This window comes from Chrysochloris asiatica, unplaced genomic scaffold (assembly GCF_000296735.1).
Source record: "Chrysochloris asiatica unplaced genomic scaffold, ChrAsi1.0 scaffold00032, whole genome shotgun sequence".
In the NCBI taxonomy this organism is placed as follows: domain Eukaryota; kingdom Metazoa; phylum Chordata; class Mammalia; order Afrosoricida; family Chrysochloridae; genus Chrysochloris; species Chrysochloris asiatica.
Window position 1 is genome coordinate 6,672,307 of NW_006408550.1, and position 15,336 is coordinate 6,687,642.

The 15,336-nt window shown below is 40.3% G+C and overlaps 1 protein-coding gene across 1 annotated transcript in view; it reads left to right on the forward strand.

Annotated features, from left to right (window-relative positions):
- Nucleotides 1-673: 673 nt before the first annotated feature.
- ZNF277 (zinc finger protein 277) overlaps nt 674-15,336 on the forward strand; it is a 127,418-nt gene continuing 112,755 nt past the window's right edge. Inside the window, exon 1 of the mRNA XM_006859355.1 lies at nt 674-803. Within this exon, the coding sequence (XP_006859417.1) occupies nt 674-803 (130 nt within the window). The remainder of the gene's footprint in view (nt 804-15,336) is intronic.

A 15,336-nucleotide genomic window follows, 5' to 3' on the forward strand; every position in this document is an offset into this window, starting at 1 on the left:
GGGGGGCAGGCTTGCGGGGTATACCGTTTGGTTGGTGGATGTTGAATGGAGGGGATGGTAATCATGGCAAGGAAACGATATATGACGGGATCAATGTGAAGCTAATGTCCTCCCATGTAAACTATCACATAATTCACAATAAAGCATTAATAATAATAATAATTACCCTAATGAACTACATAGTCCTAAGAGTGAGTTATGTCTGCAGCAGCAATGATCATAGACAGTACAGTATATAGTGGAAAGTTCATAGGACAAGGAGTCAGAAAACCTGGATCTTACTCCCACTTCTGCTTCTAACAGAGTCTGTGATTATGAAGTATTTTTGTGCTCATGGTCACAGTTTCCTAGCTTGTAAATGAAGGAGTTAGATTTTATTAGCATATTAGCATCCTTTTAACTGCATCTGCCAAATACAAGGAAAAGAAAGAGGTTAAGCTTACAGCTAGGGAGCCTGCATTATATATAATTTAGAGTCTGTATAAAAGGATGGTATGTGTGAATGCGATATATATCCTTAAGAGTTAGTTGCACATATGTAAATGTAATTCATCAGGTATATGAAGTCAGGAAACTGATGGAGGACCACTGAAATAGATGATTTGTAGGATCCTTTACTCCAAGAGAGTATGGCTATATTGGGACACATCCATCTCACTGCAGCCCATTTGTAATGAGCAGTGCAAATCTGAAAGAGCTATTGATAGAACTGAGGATTGGTTCACTCGGCATCCGCTATGTGCCAGCTGCTGTGTTAGATGCTATAGAACACACAGATGAGAAGCAGAAGTCTAATACAGAAGGTAGAAGAAGTACACAAATAACTGTATTACAAGCTAAAAAGTGCTAAGAACCATCAGACTGATGCAAATTCAGGAAGAAAGAGATTATTCTCAGCAGTGGTACTGGGCCTTGAAGTTGAATAACATTTGGATTTGCAGAAATGAAGAAAAAACATTCCAGACCTGGGCACAAGGAGGAGAACGATAGAAAAACTAAGGGCAAATACTGGGTTAATTCAGGTTGCCTGGAGAAAATGAGAGGTATATGGAACCAGAGGAAAGAGAACTTTGGAAAGAGAAATTGAAGCCAGATCATGTAGTCTCAAATGTTATCACTTGATTCTGCAGATTAAGTGGTTTGACAAGATTAAAGTTTAATGGGGTAACAATGAACTCGAGAGAGAACGTTGAATTGAGAGGCATACACACACATATATACACACTTGTCGAATGATTATCCAAACTAGACTTTAGTAGTATGCCCTTATTAATGAAGTCAGGGTAGGTCCTGGTGCGATGCTGTGGGTTAATGCGCTGGACCGCAAAGTCAATTTGAAACACAAGATCGGTGGTTCAAGTTCACCAGCTGCTCCTTGAAAACCCTATATAGGATCGCTGTGGGTCAGAACCAACTCAACGGCACTTAACAACAACAACAATGAAGTCAGGGAGTCCTGGTATGACACTGTAGGATAAGCATTGAACCACAAGGTCGTCAGTTCAAACTCAATAGCCACTCCTTGGAAACCTTATACAGGGGTCTCTATGAGTCAGAACCTACTTCACGGCACTTATAACTCAACCCTAGAAGGAAATTCCTGTGATTAGAGAAACAGGCTGAAACTATGCCGATAGGTTAGGTTCTTCTCAGACTCTGTTATGGTAAAAGCCCAACAGCACTGCAGGCAGAGAACATCATGTTACAATGCAGACAAGTGAAGATACCTGGTAGCAAGAGGCCAGACTCAAGTTACTTAGAGCTTTAGGGAAAAGAGTTTAGACACACACTTCCTGGGTGGCCCATGAAGTCAAAAAGTATAGGCTAGCAGATTGAGGCCTAAATAACTAAGATGGAATACAAGGTGTGATGTAGCTCCAAAAGGATATTCGTGCACATAGTGACTAGCATCTCAGAACCACATGGAGATGAGGCCTACACTGGGTTGAGACAGACACACTGGCTTGGGACAGATCCAGGACTCCCACTGCACTGAGGAACTCCTGCTGTGGTGATTGGTGGTATTGGCAGGGATTTAGAACCAGGGAAGTCATTATAATTGTCCTAGCTCATTAATCCTGAGTCATCAGTGCCTGGTAATATAATTTTCAACTGTGAGGTGCTAATACCCTTTCTTTTTCGTGAACCCTGGACTCTGTGGAGGAGCCTTGGTGGTGTCGTGATTAAAGTTCCTCTGCTAAGCAAAAGCAGATCTGCAGGAGAAAGATGTGACAGTCTGTTTACAAATAGATTTACAGCCTTGGATTCCTATGGGGCAGTTCTACTCTGTCTTAAGGGGTTGCTATGCATTGGAATTGACTTGAAAGCAGTGGGGGTTTTGTTTAGAAAACATAGAATTTGATATTACAGAGAAAGATTTCTATTCTTCATCGTTATCTTTTTGAAACATTTTAGACACTATTGACATAACAGATTAAATTATAATGTTAATAGTTTTTCCCCTGTTTATACAATCTTTGGTAGGTATCGGTATAGTTGTTTTAGAGGAGCCCTGATGCGGCACTGTGGATTAATACACTGGACTGCAAGGTTGGTTTGAACTGCAGAGTCAGCGGTTCAAGCTCACCAGCCACTCCTAGGAAACCCTATACAGTGTCAACAGTGTCACTGTGGGTCGGATCCAACTCAAAAGCACTTAACAACAACAACAATAGTTGTTTTTATAAATAGATTCCAATCCTGTTATGATGGAATTGAAACCCAGAGTAGATCTGACCATGCAAATTTGTGTGTTCATGGAGCATAAATGAATTAACAACTCTCTCAGGTAATGGACTGAAAAGAAATCCATCCCTTTGTATCAGCCTTTTGAGATGTTTTCATAGAAATTTGCATTCTCATTGTTTTTGTTCATTTGTGTGTCAAAATTGGGATCAGGCAATGTCAGTTTAGCATGCTAAATTTGAAGTATGTTTATTTTTTCCAGGACTTCACAGATTGTAAGATAGAAAGGGATTCTACCTTTTTACACAAAAGAAATGGTCTGATCAAATAATTTGCAAATCCGGGGTTAAATAAATTTGCATAGCTTTCTTACTTCAAAGGGACTTTAGTATGCTCATTTTGGTGACTATATGATATTGTAGGCAGATTCCCAAATAATTTGGCAGACACCAGCTTTTTCTCAAATAACACCTATTAACATTTCATGGCATGCTAGTGTTCCATGGAATTTGATTTCAGAAATGCTATCCAGGGTCATCTCCCCCTTAAACAGATCGTCTGTGTTAAGAGCTCCCACATCCCAAACAGTTGTATCTGTAAATATCTCCAAGAAGAGAACACTCACCCTGTGTCTATACTAATTGTTGTTGTTGTTGTTAAGTGCCATCGAGTAGGGTCCGACCCATGACATATAGCTACTGTTATTCATCTTTACAGCTTTCCTATTTTACTTGATTCCCTTCCTTTGTGGGAAGACCTAGAGTAATGGGGTAAAATAAGCACAAAGGAAAAACAAACACAACAAACCAGGTATTGTTTCTTCTGACTCAAGGAGATGTGATACCCTTAAGGAGCTTTGTTTTGTTTCTCTCTATTGTATTCAGGAAGCCAAGAGTTCTGTTGTGAATGTTCACAGTGTCATTGACATGACTATTTGTATAAACAGAAACCTACCACTTTAGCTCAAAATGAGAATGTATGCTCTTCCACTTGGGCCTTTTGTATCTTTGAGTGCCCCTTCCTTAGTACATTTGAATTTGAATGTAACATTGAACAGTCAAAAAGGAAAGAGTCCCAGTACCCAGTTTCATACCTGTTCCTCTGTAGTACTCAAGCCTGTGCTTCTTAGTAAGTCAGTTAGCCATAGCCATTTAGTACATTATTTAATGTCATCAAAATTTAATTCATGTTCCTCTATCAGCTTTCACTGACTTCAAGAATTTAGGTTAGTTGCATTTTTTTTAAAAAACAGTGTGTGTAGCATCATTGTCAGAAATGTCAGAGTTTATTAATGAAATGATGGATATAGATATCTCCTTGGTGTAAAATCCGCAACTAATATAGTGTAGAGGAATTTTTTAATGAAATATTTTTTTAAAACAGCTTAGAAATGATTAATGGAGACATTGCTGTTCACTTGTAGTTATATTCAGAGCCAACTGGCAAATCTCCATTTCTTCAGGAATCCCACTTACATTAAATATGGTTTCAAAAAAGAAGACTGATTTAGGATGCAGTATACAAGTGCTACAACTGAATGCCTGTCTGTCTTGTCTTTTCCTGAAATTACATGTTTACTAATATCCCCAGTAGCAATACATTGATGAATCGTATTCTGAATGAATCTTATGTATGGTTAGTGATCATATCATATTTTCCTGTGCTCATAAGCACCTTATTCTAGCAAAAGTAATGATAATTATAAGGAACCCTGGTAGTAGAGTGGGTTATGTGTTTGGCTGCATTAGCAAGGTCAGCATTTGGAATCCACCAGCTGCTCCACAAGAGAATGATGAAGCTTTCTGCTCCTGTAAAGATTCACAGCCTCAAAAATCCTACACTGGGTCTCTATGAGTCAAAACTGACTCAGTGGCATGCAGCAACAGCAATTATAAATAGGTACCTCACCCTTACCCGTTTGGGAGAATTCATACTCATATTTCAGATTACAGCTTGAATATCACTTCCTGAGTCCTAGTCAGGTTTAGCTATGCACTTCTGTGTGGCCTCAATCATATTATACTGTGTAGGTATCCAAGAGAATCCTATTACCTGCTTGTAGAGAGACAGATTTTAATATTAGGAGTTCAGCTGTTGTATATTCGTTTCCTAGGGCTGTAATAACAAATTATGACTTAAGACTGCAGAAATTTATTCTCTCACAGTGTGGAAGGTCAGAACCCTAAATGAAAAAATATCATCAGGGTCGTGCTTTTTTTCAAAGTCACTTGGGGAGAATCCTACCTTGCCTCTTCCAGCTTCTGGTGCAATGCACATTCCCTTGGCTAGTGGCAGCACCACTCCATTCTCTGCTTCTGACTCCAGATGGTCTTCTCCCTATCAATCTACTTTACAAAATCAACAACTGAAAACCCTCTGAATCAGTCTTACCCACACCTGATTATAAGGATGGTATAGGACCACACAGCATTTCATCCTGTTGTGTGTGCATGGGGACTCCATGAGTTGAGAGACAGTTGGATCACAGCTAATAGCAACAGTGAGCAAGCCTGGAGTATCAGCTTGCTAAAAAAGAGCAAGATACCCACCAAGGACATTTCAGAACTTTCTGCTTGAAGATTCAGGCTTCAGAGAAAAGTAGTACAAGATAAAATGGAACAAAATATCAGATTTAATTACCTATCTATTAGAATTAGGAACTACCGCAGTGTTCTAAACACTGATTTGTGTGACTGTGGATGTTTCGTAGATATCAGTCATCTACCAAGAGAACTAACAAAGCAGTTAGTTAGTCTCCCCAGTTAAAAGCTAGGAGTGCCCACAGATATTTCTCCTCAGAAGAAAAGGACTCTTTTGATCATCTGAGGCTCTGAGTTTCAGTAAGCTTTTATTGAGCAATAATTATGTACTGGAGTCCTGGTGTGGTGCTGCAGGATAAGGCACTGGATGACAAGGTCAATTTGAGCCACAAGGTTGGCAGTTCAAACCGTACCAGCCACTCCTCAGAAACCCTATACAGGTCCGCTGTGGGTCAAAACTTACTGAACGACACTTAACAATAATAACAGTTATTGACTAGGAAGCCTGGTAGCACAGTGGGTTATGTGTTGTGCTGCTAGCCGTATGGTCAGCAGTTTGAATCCACCAGCCACTCTGGGAGATAAAGATGAGGCTTTCTGCTCCCAGAAAACCTATATAGGGTTGACAGCATGAAACAGCAGCAGAAGTTATGTACTAGACCTTAAAGGCACCAAAACACCAAGACAAAGTTCCTACCATGACGGAGCTACCTCTCTGGTACAAGAAAATGATACAAATGTGTAAGAAAAGGATCACATTGAAGTAGCTAATGAACTCCATCCATCCTCTTTGCTACTCAACTCTCTAGGAGATCAGGGTAAACCCTATCAAGAGGGAATGCCTAGGCAGAAGTCTTGGTTGGGGGTCAGGGATGGGCTAGGCCTTCTTGACAGAGGGAACTGCATGAGGAAAGTCTTGAAAATGCTCTGTTGTTAGAAGTGCCATCAAGTCAGTTCCAATTCATAGCAACCTTGTTTAGTTTTTCCAAGGAGCAGGTGGTGGGTTTGATCCAGTGTTTATCCTACAGTGCCACACCAGGACTCCTGTATATTACCAAAAGAGTCCTTATATGGTGCGGTAGGGTACGCAATGGACTGCTAACTGAAACTCTACAGAGTCACTGTGAGTTGGAGCCAACTCCACAGCTCTTGCCAATAACAAAATGAAGGAGTGGAGTATGAGACAAGGTAAAGGACTGACAAAAGCTGTATTTAAAGGACCTTGTGGACCATGCAAAAGTCTTTGGATTATCCCCTGCATGCTGGGGACTGCTTTATGTGACTGAGTAATACAAATCAGAGTTGTTGCATAGAAACATCCTGCTGGCAGTTGTAATGTAAGGATGGATGCAGAGGTAGAGCAGGTAGTTTTGTAATTCTTGTTAATAGAACATGGCCTCACGCATTCCAAATTGGAATGCCAAGCTAAATACATCTTTCTAAAATTAGTAACTCATCATGCCAGTTTCCAGTTTAAAACCAGCAATGATTTCTCTATGTCTATAGGAAAAAGGGGAGTCCTGGTGTGGCGCTGTGGGTGAATGCGCCAGAGTGCAAAGCTGTTTGAACTGCAAGGTCAGTGGTTCAAGCTCACCAGCTGCTCCTTGAAACCCCTATACAGGGTTGCTATGGGTCAGAATCGACACAATCGAAGGAAAAGTTAACAACAACAGAAGGAAAAGGAGCCCTGAAGTGGCACTGTGGGTTAATGCACTGGACTACAAAGTTAGATTGAACTGTAAGATCGGCAGTTCAAGTTCACCAGCTGCTTGTAAACCCTATACAGGGTCACTATGGGTCAGAACAGACTCGACGGCACTTAAAAAACAACATTTTAAATGATACTGTTTTGGAGTCTTGGTGTGATACTGTGGGTTAATGTGCTGGACTGCAAATTTGGTTTGAACCACAAGGTTGGCAGTTTAAGCTCACCAGCTGCTCCTCAGAACCCTATCCAGAGTCTCTGTGGGTTGGAACCAACTTGACAGCACTTAACAACAATAAAAACAACATAGGAGAAAAACTCAAAATGAAAATGTTTCTTATTCAGGACTCCTGTTATCTGGCCCCACTAATTTAATTTCCCACTGCCACAGAGACAGTAGAGGGTTTTATTTTTCTCTCTTACTCATAACCACTCCTCAGGTATGAGTCTAAGAGGCACACATTGGGAACTGAATGAGCACTTGCTTTTATCGTAAGTAATATGCCATCAAGTCAATTCCAAGTTATAGTGACCCTATCTGCAAAACACCTCAAAGCTGTCAGCTTTGAGGACTAAGGGGCATCTGACTCGAGCCATGGTATTTTCCATCACTTCATGCCTGTGAAAGATGGACAGTGAGTAAGGAAGACTATGGGAGAATTGATGCATTTGAATTATGGTGTTGGCGAAAATATTGAAAGTACCATGGACTGCCAGAACTACAAAACACTCCATCTTGGAAAAGGTGCAGCCAGAACGCTTCTTAGAAACAAGGATGAGGAGACATTGTCAGGAGGAACCCGTCCCTGGAGAAGGACATCATGCCTGGTAAAGTGGAGGGTTAGCACCTCAACAAGGTGGATCTATACAGTGGCAGGTACAATGGACTCAAACATAACAATTGTGAGGACAGGGCAGGACCAGGCACAGGGTCACTATGAGTTGGAACCAACTTAAAAGCACCTAACAACCAGAACATATGACAACGTAAAACTACTCTGTGGAGTTTCCTAGGCCATCATCTATGAGAGTACGCCACCAGCCACCAGGTCTCTTCTCCCACAGAGCTACTGGTGGATTTGGATGCAAGACCTTTTGGTAAGCTGTCAAATGCTTGACTACTGTGATACCACGGCTCCTAAAGTGGCCATCTATCCCTGCAATTCTGATTGTTTTGTTTTGCTCCATGGCAAGTCTTACCAGATACTCCTAAATAAGCTCCAGATTTTTTACAGGTCTAAAAATTCTTACAAAAGATCCTGAATAATTGGAGGGGAGGATGATGATCTTTAAAATAAAATACATGTAACAAAACACCCTTGTAAAATGTAATTGAAGTAAAGTGTAGTCTTATAAACCAGAAAGTGGAAATGTTGGCTTGTCGTTACAATTCTTGTACTAAAAACTTGCAGACATATCTGTAGCAAATCCTGTATTCTGGTTTAGCACAACTGATGTGTCTAAGGTCAGCCCTACCAAATTTCTGAGGTTATTTGATCTTCTGCTGTAGCACTTGTTTTTAATGATAAGCTGCATGTTTTGTGAGTGCTCAGCTACCTTTGAAGTCTCTGAGAATGCCATCTGGTCCTAATGATAGATTGCAATTTTTCAGGTTGTTTGTTGACTCTTTCCATCTCCACATCCCCCTAATTTATCTTCCATCTTTTTGCCTTATTAATATAATGCATTACTGGTTATGTATGTTTTTACGCCTTTTCTTTAGTTTTTAAAATGAGTGATATTTCCTGTTCTTTCTGAAAGTTAGAAAACATACCAGCTTGATGCTATTTTACATTGTTCCTTGGTATCCTGACAATAAAACTTTCCTAATTCACTGAATCTTTTAATTGAGCAGTACATAACTGATTTTATGTATTATTGGCTGATATCAAGTATATTTCCTTCCAATAGGTAATTTGGGGGGAACTGAGTTTATTACTTCAAACAAAACCAGCCAGTCGTTTCCACTTCCTTAGGAAAGAAGATTGGTACCGGTGAGTGTCCTCTGCTGCTGTGGTAATGGTGTCCAGGCACTGTCACAAAAAGAAGGAAAACACTACTGCTTCCTCCTTTACTGAAAGTGATTTCAAAGCTTTTGTCCATCATTGTGATATATTAAACACTGCACAGATGCTTTAGAAAGTGGATAATGACATCTGGGAGATTAAGACAGGAATCGGGATTCAAGTCTCGGGGGAAGACCAACAGAACATGAAGTAAAGGAAAAGGGACCAGGTATCCACCCAACAACAGTAGAAATCCTTTAAAATTGAATCAAATGTCTCCATTTTGGAGAATTAAATCATAGTGGTGGTAGTGGTGGTGTGCTGTTGAGTCAGTATGATTTATAGTGACCCTGTGTAGGGTTTTCTATGGCTGTAAATCTTTTGGGGAGCATAAAGACTCATCTGTCTTCCATGGAGTGTTGATAGATTTGAACTACTACCCTTGCTGTTAACAGCAGTTAGCAGCCCAGCTCATAATCCATTACACTACCAGGGATCCTAGAACAGAGTGGCTGATCTGAAAAAAGATTTGAAGAAATCCATATTTGTCCCCATTCCAAAGAGAGGTGACCCATGGGAATGTGGAAATCAATGGACAGCATCAGTAACTTCACATGGAAGTAAATTTTGCTAAAGATAATTCAAAAACCACTGCAGCAGTGTATTGACAGGGAGCTGCCAGAGGTTCAGGTTGGATACAGAAGAGGACGTGGAACAAGTGATATCATTACTGACGTCAGATGGATCTTGGCTGAAAGTAGAGAATACCAGAAGGATGTTTACCTGTGCATTACTTGCTACACAAAGGCTTTTGATTATGTGGATCATGACAAGCTGTGGACATCAATGCAGAGAATGAGTGTTCTGGAATTCTTAAGTAAATTATAAGAAAATACATTCTGAATGCAAGTTATTGTATTCTAGATGTTGTTAAGTGCCATCAAGTCGGTTCTGACTCATAGAGATCCTGTATAGGGTTTCCGAGCATCAGCCCATGGGTTTAAACTGCCAGCCTTGTGGTCTGCAGTCCAGTGCTTACTTATCCTAGCATGCCACACCAGGAGTTATATGATTTCCAATTATTTTACCTCTTGCTGAAGGTTTCTTTTCACATTCCTACTGAGGTCCTTTGAAGCACAAAAATTTTTAATTTTAATAAAAGTACATTCATTATATCTAAAGTGGGCTTTTAAAAGTTCATGGAAAAAGTTAATTAAAAAAATAATTAAATGTTTCCACAAACTTTTTTGAATCCCCTCATATATAGTTTGTCATTTGTTTGTGCTGTAACTAAGAAGGCTTTGTCTCACCCAGGTCCTGAAGATCGAGTCCTATGTTTCTTCTAAGAGTTCTATAGTTGTAACTCTTACATTTAGGTGTATAATCCATTGGGAGTCCATTTTTATTTACAGGTTTATCTCATTTCACTCCACTTCACTTGAGTTCACTTTGCAGATATTGGAGGTTTATGGCAACCCTCCATCAATTGGCAATTCTATCAGTGGTATTTTCCCAATAGCATGTGGTCATGTTTTGCTAATTCATAATATTTCAAAGATTTTCATAATATTTTTGCACACTTTGCTCAAAATGAGAGCTCACTGCCACTGAGTCGGTTCCAACTCATAGCGACCCTGTATAGGATTTCTGAGGCTGCAGATCTTTATGGAAGCAGAAATTCTCATTTTTCTCCCACAGAATGGTTGGAGGCTTTGAACTGTCAACCTTGCAATTAGCAGTCCAGTGCTTATCCTGTAACACTATACCAACGCTCATACTTTGACTACAGTGTAGTGTAAACAAAATTTTTATATGCACCGGGGAACCAAAATCTTTTGTGACTCACTTTATTTCAGTGTTCCCTTTCTAGCAGAAGCCTGGAACTGAATCTGCAGCAGCTCTCGCATTTGCCTATATACTATGAGGAAGTGGTGCAACTGTATTGTTTTGTATTAGGATATCCAGCTGTTAGCATTATCATTCCAGCACCATTCTTGCTCCAACACAATTGACTGTAAATGGAAATGTTTACTACTAACTAGACTTTTAGTCTTTTTCCTTTGATCTATATTGTTGTTGTTGTGAAGTGCTGTTGAGTTGATTCCGACCCATAACAACCCTGGATCGGGTTTCCAAGAAGCAGCTAGTGAGCTTGAACCACAGATCTTGCAGTTCAAATGGCTTTGCAGCCTGGCACATTAACCCACAGCGCCACACCAGGACTCCTTGATCTATATTGGTCATTCTGATTCCAGTACCATACTGTGTTGATTACTATCTCTTTTTAGTAAATTTTGAAGTTTGTTAAATCTGAGTTTTCCAACTTTTTTCTTCTTTTCCCTATTTTTTTTTTTTTAACTTGCTGATGTTTCCACCATTAGAGCACATTAAAAGACGAAAAGAAGTAGTAACAATATTCTCTTGAAATTGGTTCTTATTGGGGTACTGTTTCTGGATTGAAAGAGACTGGTGACATAGTGGCTAAGTATTTAGCTGCTAATGAAAAGTTTGGTGGTTTGAATCCACCAGTTGCTTCATAGGAGAAAAATGTGGCAGTTTATGTCCTTAAAGATTTACAACCGTGCAGTTCTACTCCATACTGTTGCTGTTATGTACAGTCAAGCTGGTTCCAACTCATAGTGACTCTATATAGGGTTTCCAGGGAGCAACTGGTGGTAACTGACCTTGTGGTTGGCAGCCCAGTGCTTATACTATAACACCACCCAGGACTCCACTCTACTGTAGGGTTACTTAAAGTATGAAGCACCAACCATTTCCTCCCACAACCCTGTCTACTTAGCCAGGTTCATTAGTTTATTGCAGTTCCCACACAGAACTCAGACACCATAATCACAGCTGTGGGGTTTATTAGGGATGTTAACAGGCTACAGTACAGGATCAGAAAATGCTCAGGGCACAGTTGTTTCAGTCAGCAGCTGATAAATGCCCACAGGACACACCATAAGCCTCAGTCTGAAGGCACTTGGTTCTACCTCTGTGGGTCAGCAAACATAGCTCCCCACTTAAGCGCCTGGAGTCAGTCCCCTCTACAGGCAAGCTTCTGGCCCAGAGGCACTCAGCTTGACTTGCTGCATGGGCTGGGAAGCCCATTGCTCTGTCTCCATGCTCTGGTTCTTGTTCTGCACTGCAGCTGCTCTGCCGCGTCTCTGATGTCACAGCTTCTGTTCCTCAGTCGGGGAGCTTCAATGTGCAGGGCTCCACTCCTGACTCTTAGTCGATGGTAGTGAGATTCCTCCCATCAGGCCTGCTCCTGAGATGGCTCATTTTATATATACTACAGTTCTAGGCTTTCACAATTCCAATGAACTCTGTTAGCGTTCACAGCTGAATCATGTCATCCTATCAATATCTTGCCCCACCTACTTCTCACCCAGACTTCAGGAAAAGTTACAAAGACAAGGCTTGTTTTTTGTTGTTACGTGCTGTTGAGTCAGCTGTGACTCATAGCAATCCTGTATAAGGTTTCCAAGGAGTGACTGGTACGTATGAACCACCAACCTTGTGCTTAGTTGTTCGTTCCTTATCCTACTGCGCTACACCAGGACTCCAAAAGACAAGGCTAGAAGAGACATTAATTCACTACACCACAGGTCACTGAGTCAGAAAAGGCTCAACAGCCGTGGATATTTCTTGCTTACTCTACACCCAGGTTCTAATCTAAACAGGTAGTATCTAAGTCTTCCTGTGCCTTCATTTTTTTCTTGTGTTTAGAGGTTGAATAAATTAGACAACCCTTCTGGATCTCTAATAGCCTCTAAAAATTTCTGCTCTGTAATCTTTCCTTTCTTCTTCTTGTTGAACATATAAGTAAAATTGGAGAAAGAGAATGTCCTAGGGATTGCTATTAATGTGCACCTATGGAGTCCTGTGAGTCCTGGTGAGGCACTGTGGGTTAATGCGCCAGACTGCAAAGCCGTTTGAACTGCAAAGTCGGCAGTTCAAGCTCACCAGCTTCTCCTTGGAAAACCTATACAGGGTCGCTATGGGTCGGAACCGACTCGACGGCACTTTACTACAACAACCTGGAGTCCTGAGGTGGCACTGTGGGCTACTGCGTCAGACTGCAAAGTCGTTTGAACTATAAGGTCGATGGTTCAAGCTCACCAGCTGCTTCTTGGAAACCCTATACAGGGTCGCTATGGGTTGGAATTGACTTGAAAGCACTAAACCACAATAACAACATGTTGTTCAACCACCACTTGTCTGTCAGTTTGTCATACTGTGGTGGCTTCTGAGTTGCTATAATTCTGGAAGCTATGACATGAGTATTTTAAATACCAGCAGGGTCACCCATGGTGGACAGGTTTCAGATGAGCTTACAGCCAAAGACAGACTAGGAAGAAAGAGTGATGAAATACTTCCAAATATTTAGTCACTGAAAACCTTATGAATAATAGAGAGACACTGTCAGATAGAGTGCTGGGAGTTAAGCCCACGGGACCTTGATTTGCTGATGGGGCACAACTCAAAATGAAGAGAAACAGCTGTAAACATCCATCAATAATTGGAACATGAAATGTACGAAGTATGAATCTAGGAAAATTGCAAATTGTCAAAAATGAAATGGAACACATAAACATCGATATCTTAGGCATTAATGAGTTGAAATGGACTGGTATTGGCCATTTTGAATCTGACAACCACATGGTTTACTATGCCGGGAATGACAAATTGAAGAGGAATGGTGTTGCATTCAGGTCAAAAAGAACATATCCAGATAGGTCATGAGGTACAACGCTGTCTGTGATAGGATAATATCCATGTGCCTACAGGGAAAATCAGTTAATACCACTATTATTCAAGTTTACACACCAACCACTAAAGCCAGTTAGGACGAAATAGAATTCTACCAACTTCTTCAATCTGAAATTGATCAAACGTGCAATCAAGATGTATTGATCATTACTGGTGATTGGAATGCAAAGGTTGGGAACAAAGAAGAAGGATCAGTAGTTGGAAAATATGGCCTTGGTGATAGAAATGATGCTGAAAATCGCATGATAGAATTCTGCAAAATCAGTGATTTGTTCGTTTCAAATATCTTCTTTAGACAGCATAAGAGACGATTATACACATGGACCTCACCAGGTGGAATACACAGAAATCAAATTGACTACATCTGCGGAAAGAGATGACAGTCAAAACAAGGCCAGCGGCAGATTATGGAACAGATCATCAATTGCTCATATGCAGATTCAAACTGAAGCTGAACAAAATGAAAACAAGTCCACAAGAACCAAAATGCGGCCTTGAATATATCCCACCTGAATTTAGAGATAATCTTTAGAACAGATTTGATACATTAAACACTAAAGACCAGAAGAGTTGTGGGATGACATCAAGAACTTCATACATGAAGAAAGCAAAAAGTCATTAAGACAAGAAAGAAGGTAAAGATCAAACTGGATGTCAGAAGAGACACTGAAATTTGCTCTCTAGAATAGAGATGCTAAAGCAAATGGAAGCAATGAGGAGATTCAAGAGCTAAACAGAAAATTTCAAAGGTCAGCTCGAGAAGATAAAGTCAAATATTACAACAAAATGTGCAAAGATCTGGAATCAGAAAACCAAAAAGGAAGAACACACTCAGCATTTTTCAAGATGGGGGAACTGAAGAAAAAATTCAAGCCTCAACTTTTGTTATTGAAGGATTCTCTGGACAAATTATTGAATGATGCAAAAAGCATCAATAAAAGATGGAAGGAATACAGTCACTGTACCAAAAGGAAATGGTTGATGTTCAACTGTTTCAAGAGGGAGCATATGATCAAGAATCAATGATACTGAAGGAAGAAGTCCAAGGTGCATTGAAGGAATTGGAAAAGAACAAGGCACCAGGAATTGATGGAATAAAAATTGAAATATTTCAAGAAAGGTGGCACAGGAAGCATTCACTCATCTCTGCCAAGAAATTTGGAAGACAACTATCTGGCCAACTGATTGGAAGAGATCCATATTTGTGCCCATTCCAAAGAGAGATGGCTCAACGGAATGCGAACATCATTGGACAATTTCTTTGATATCCCGTGCAAGTAAAGTTTTGCTAAAGGTATTATGGAAATGGCTGCAAGCATACATTGACAGAGAACTTCCAAAGGTTAAAGGCGGATTCAGAAGAGGACTTGGAATGAGGGATATCATTGCTGATGTCTGATGGATCCTGGTTGAAAGCAGATAATACCAGAAAGATGTTTATCTGTGCTTTATTGACTACACAAAGGCTTTTGATTGTGTGGATCATGACAACTTATGGACCACATTGCAAAGTATGACTATTTGTGAACACTTAATTGGGCTCATGAGGAATTTGTACATGGACAAAGAGGCAGTTGTTTAAACAAAACATGGGAACACTAAATGGTTTAAAATTAAGAAAGGT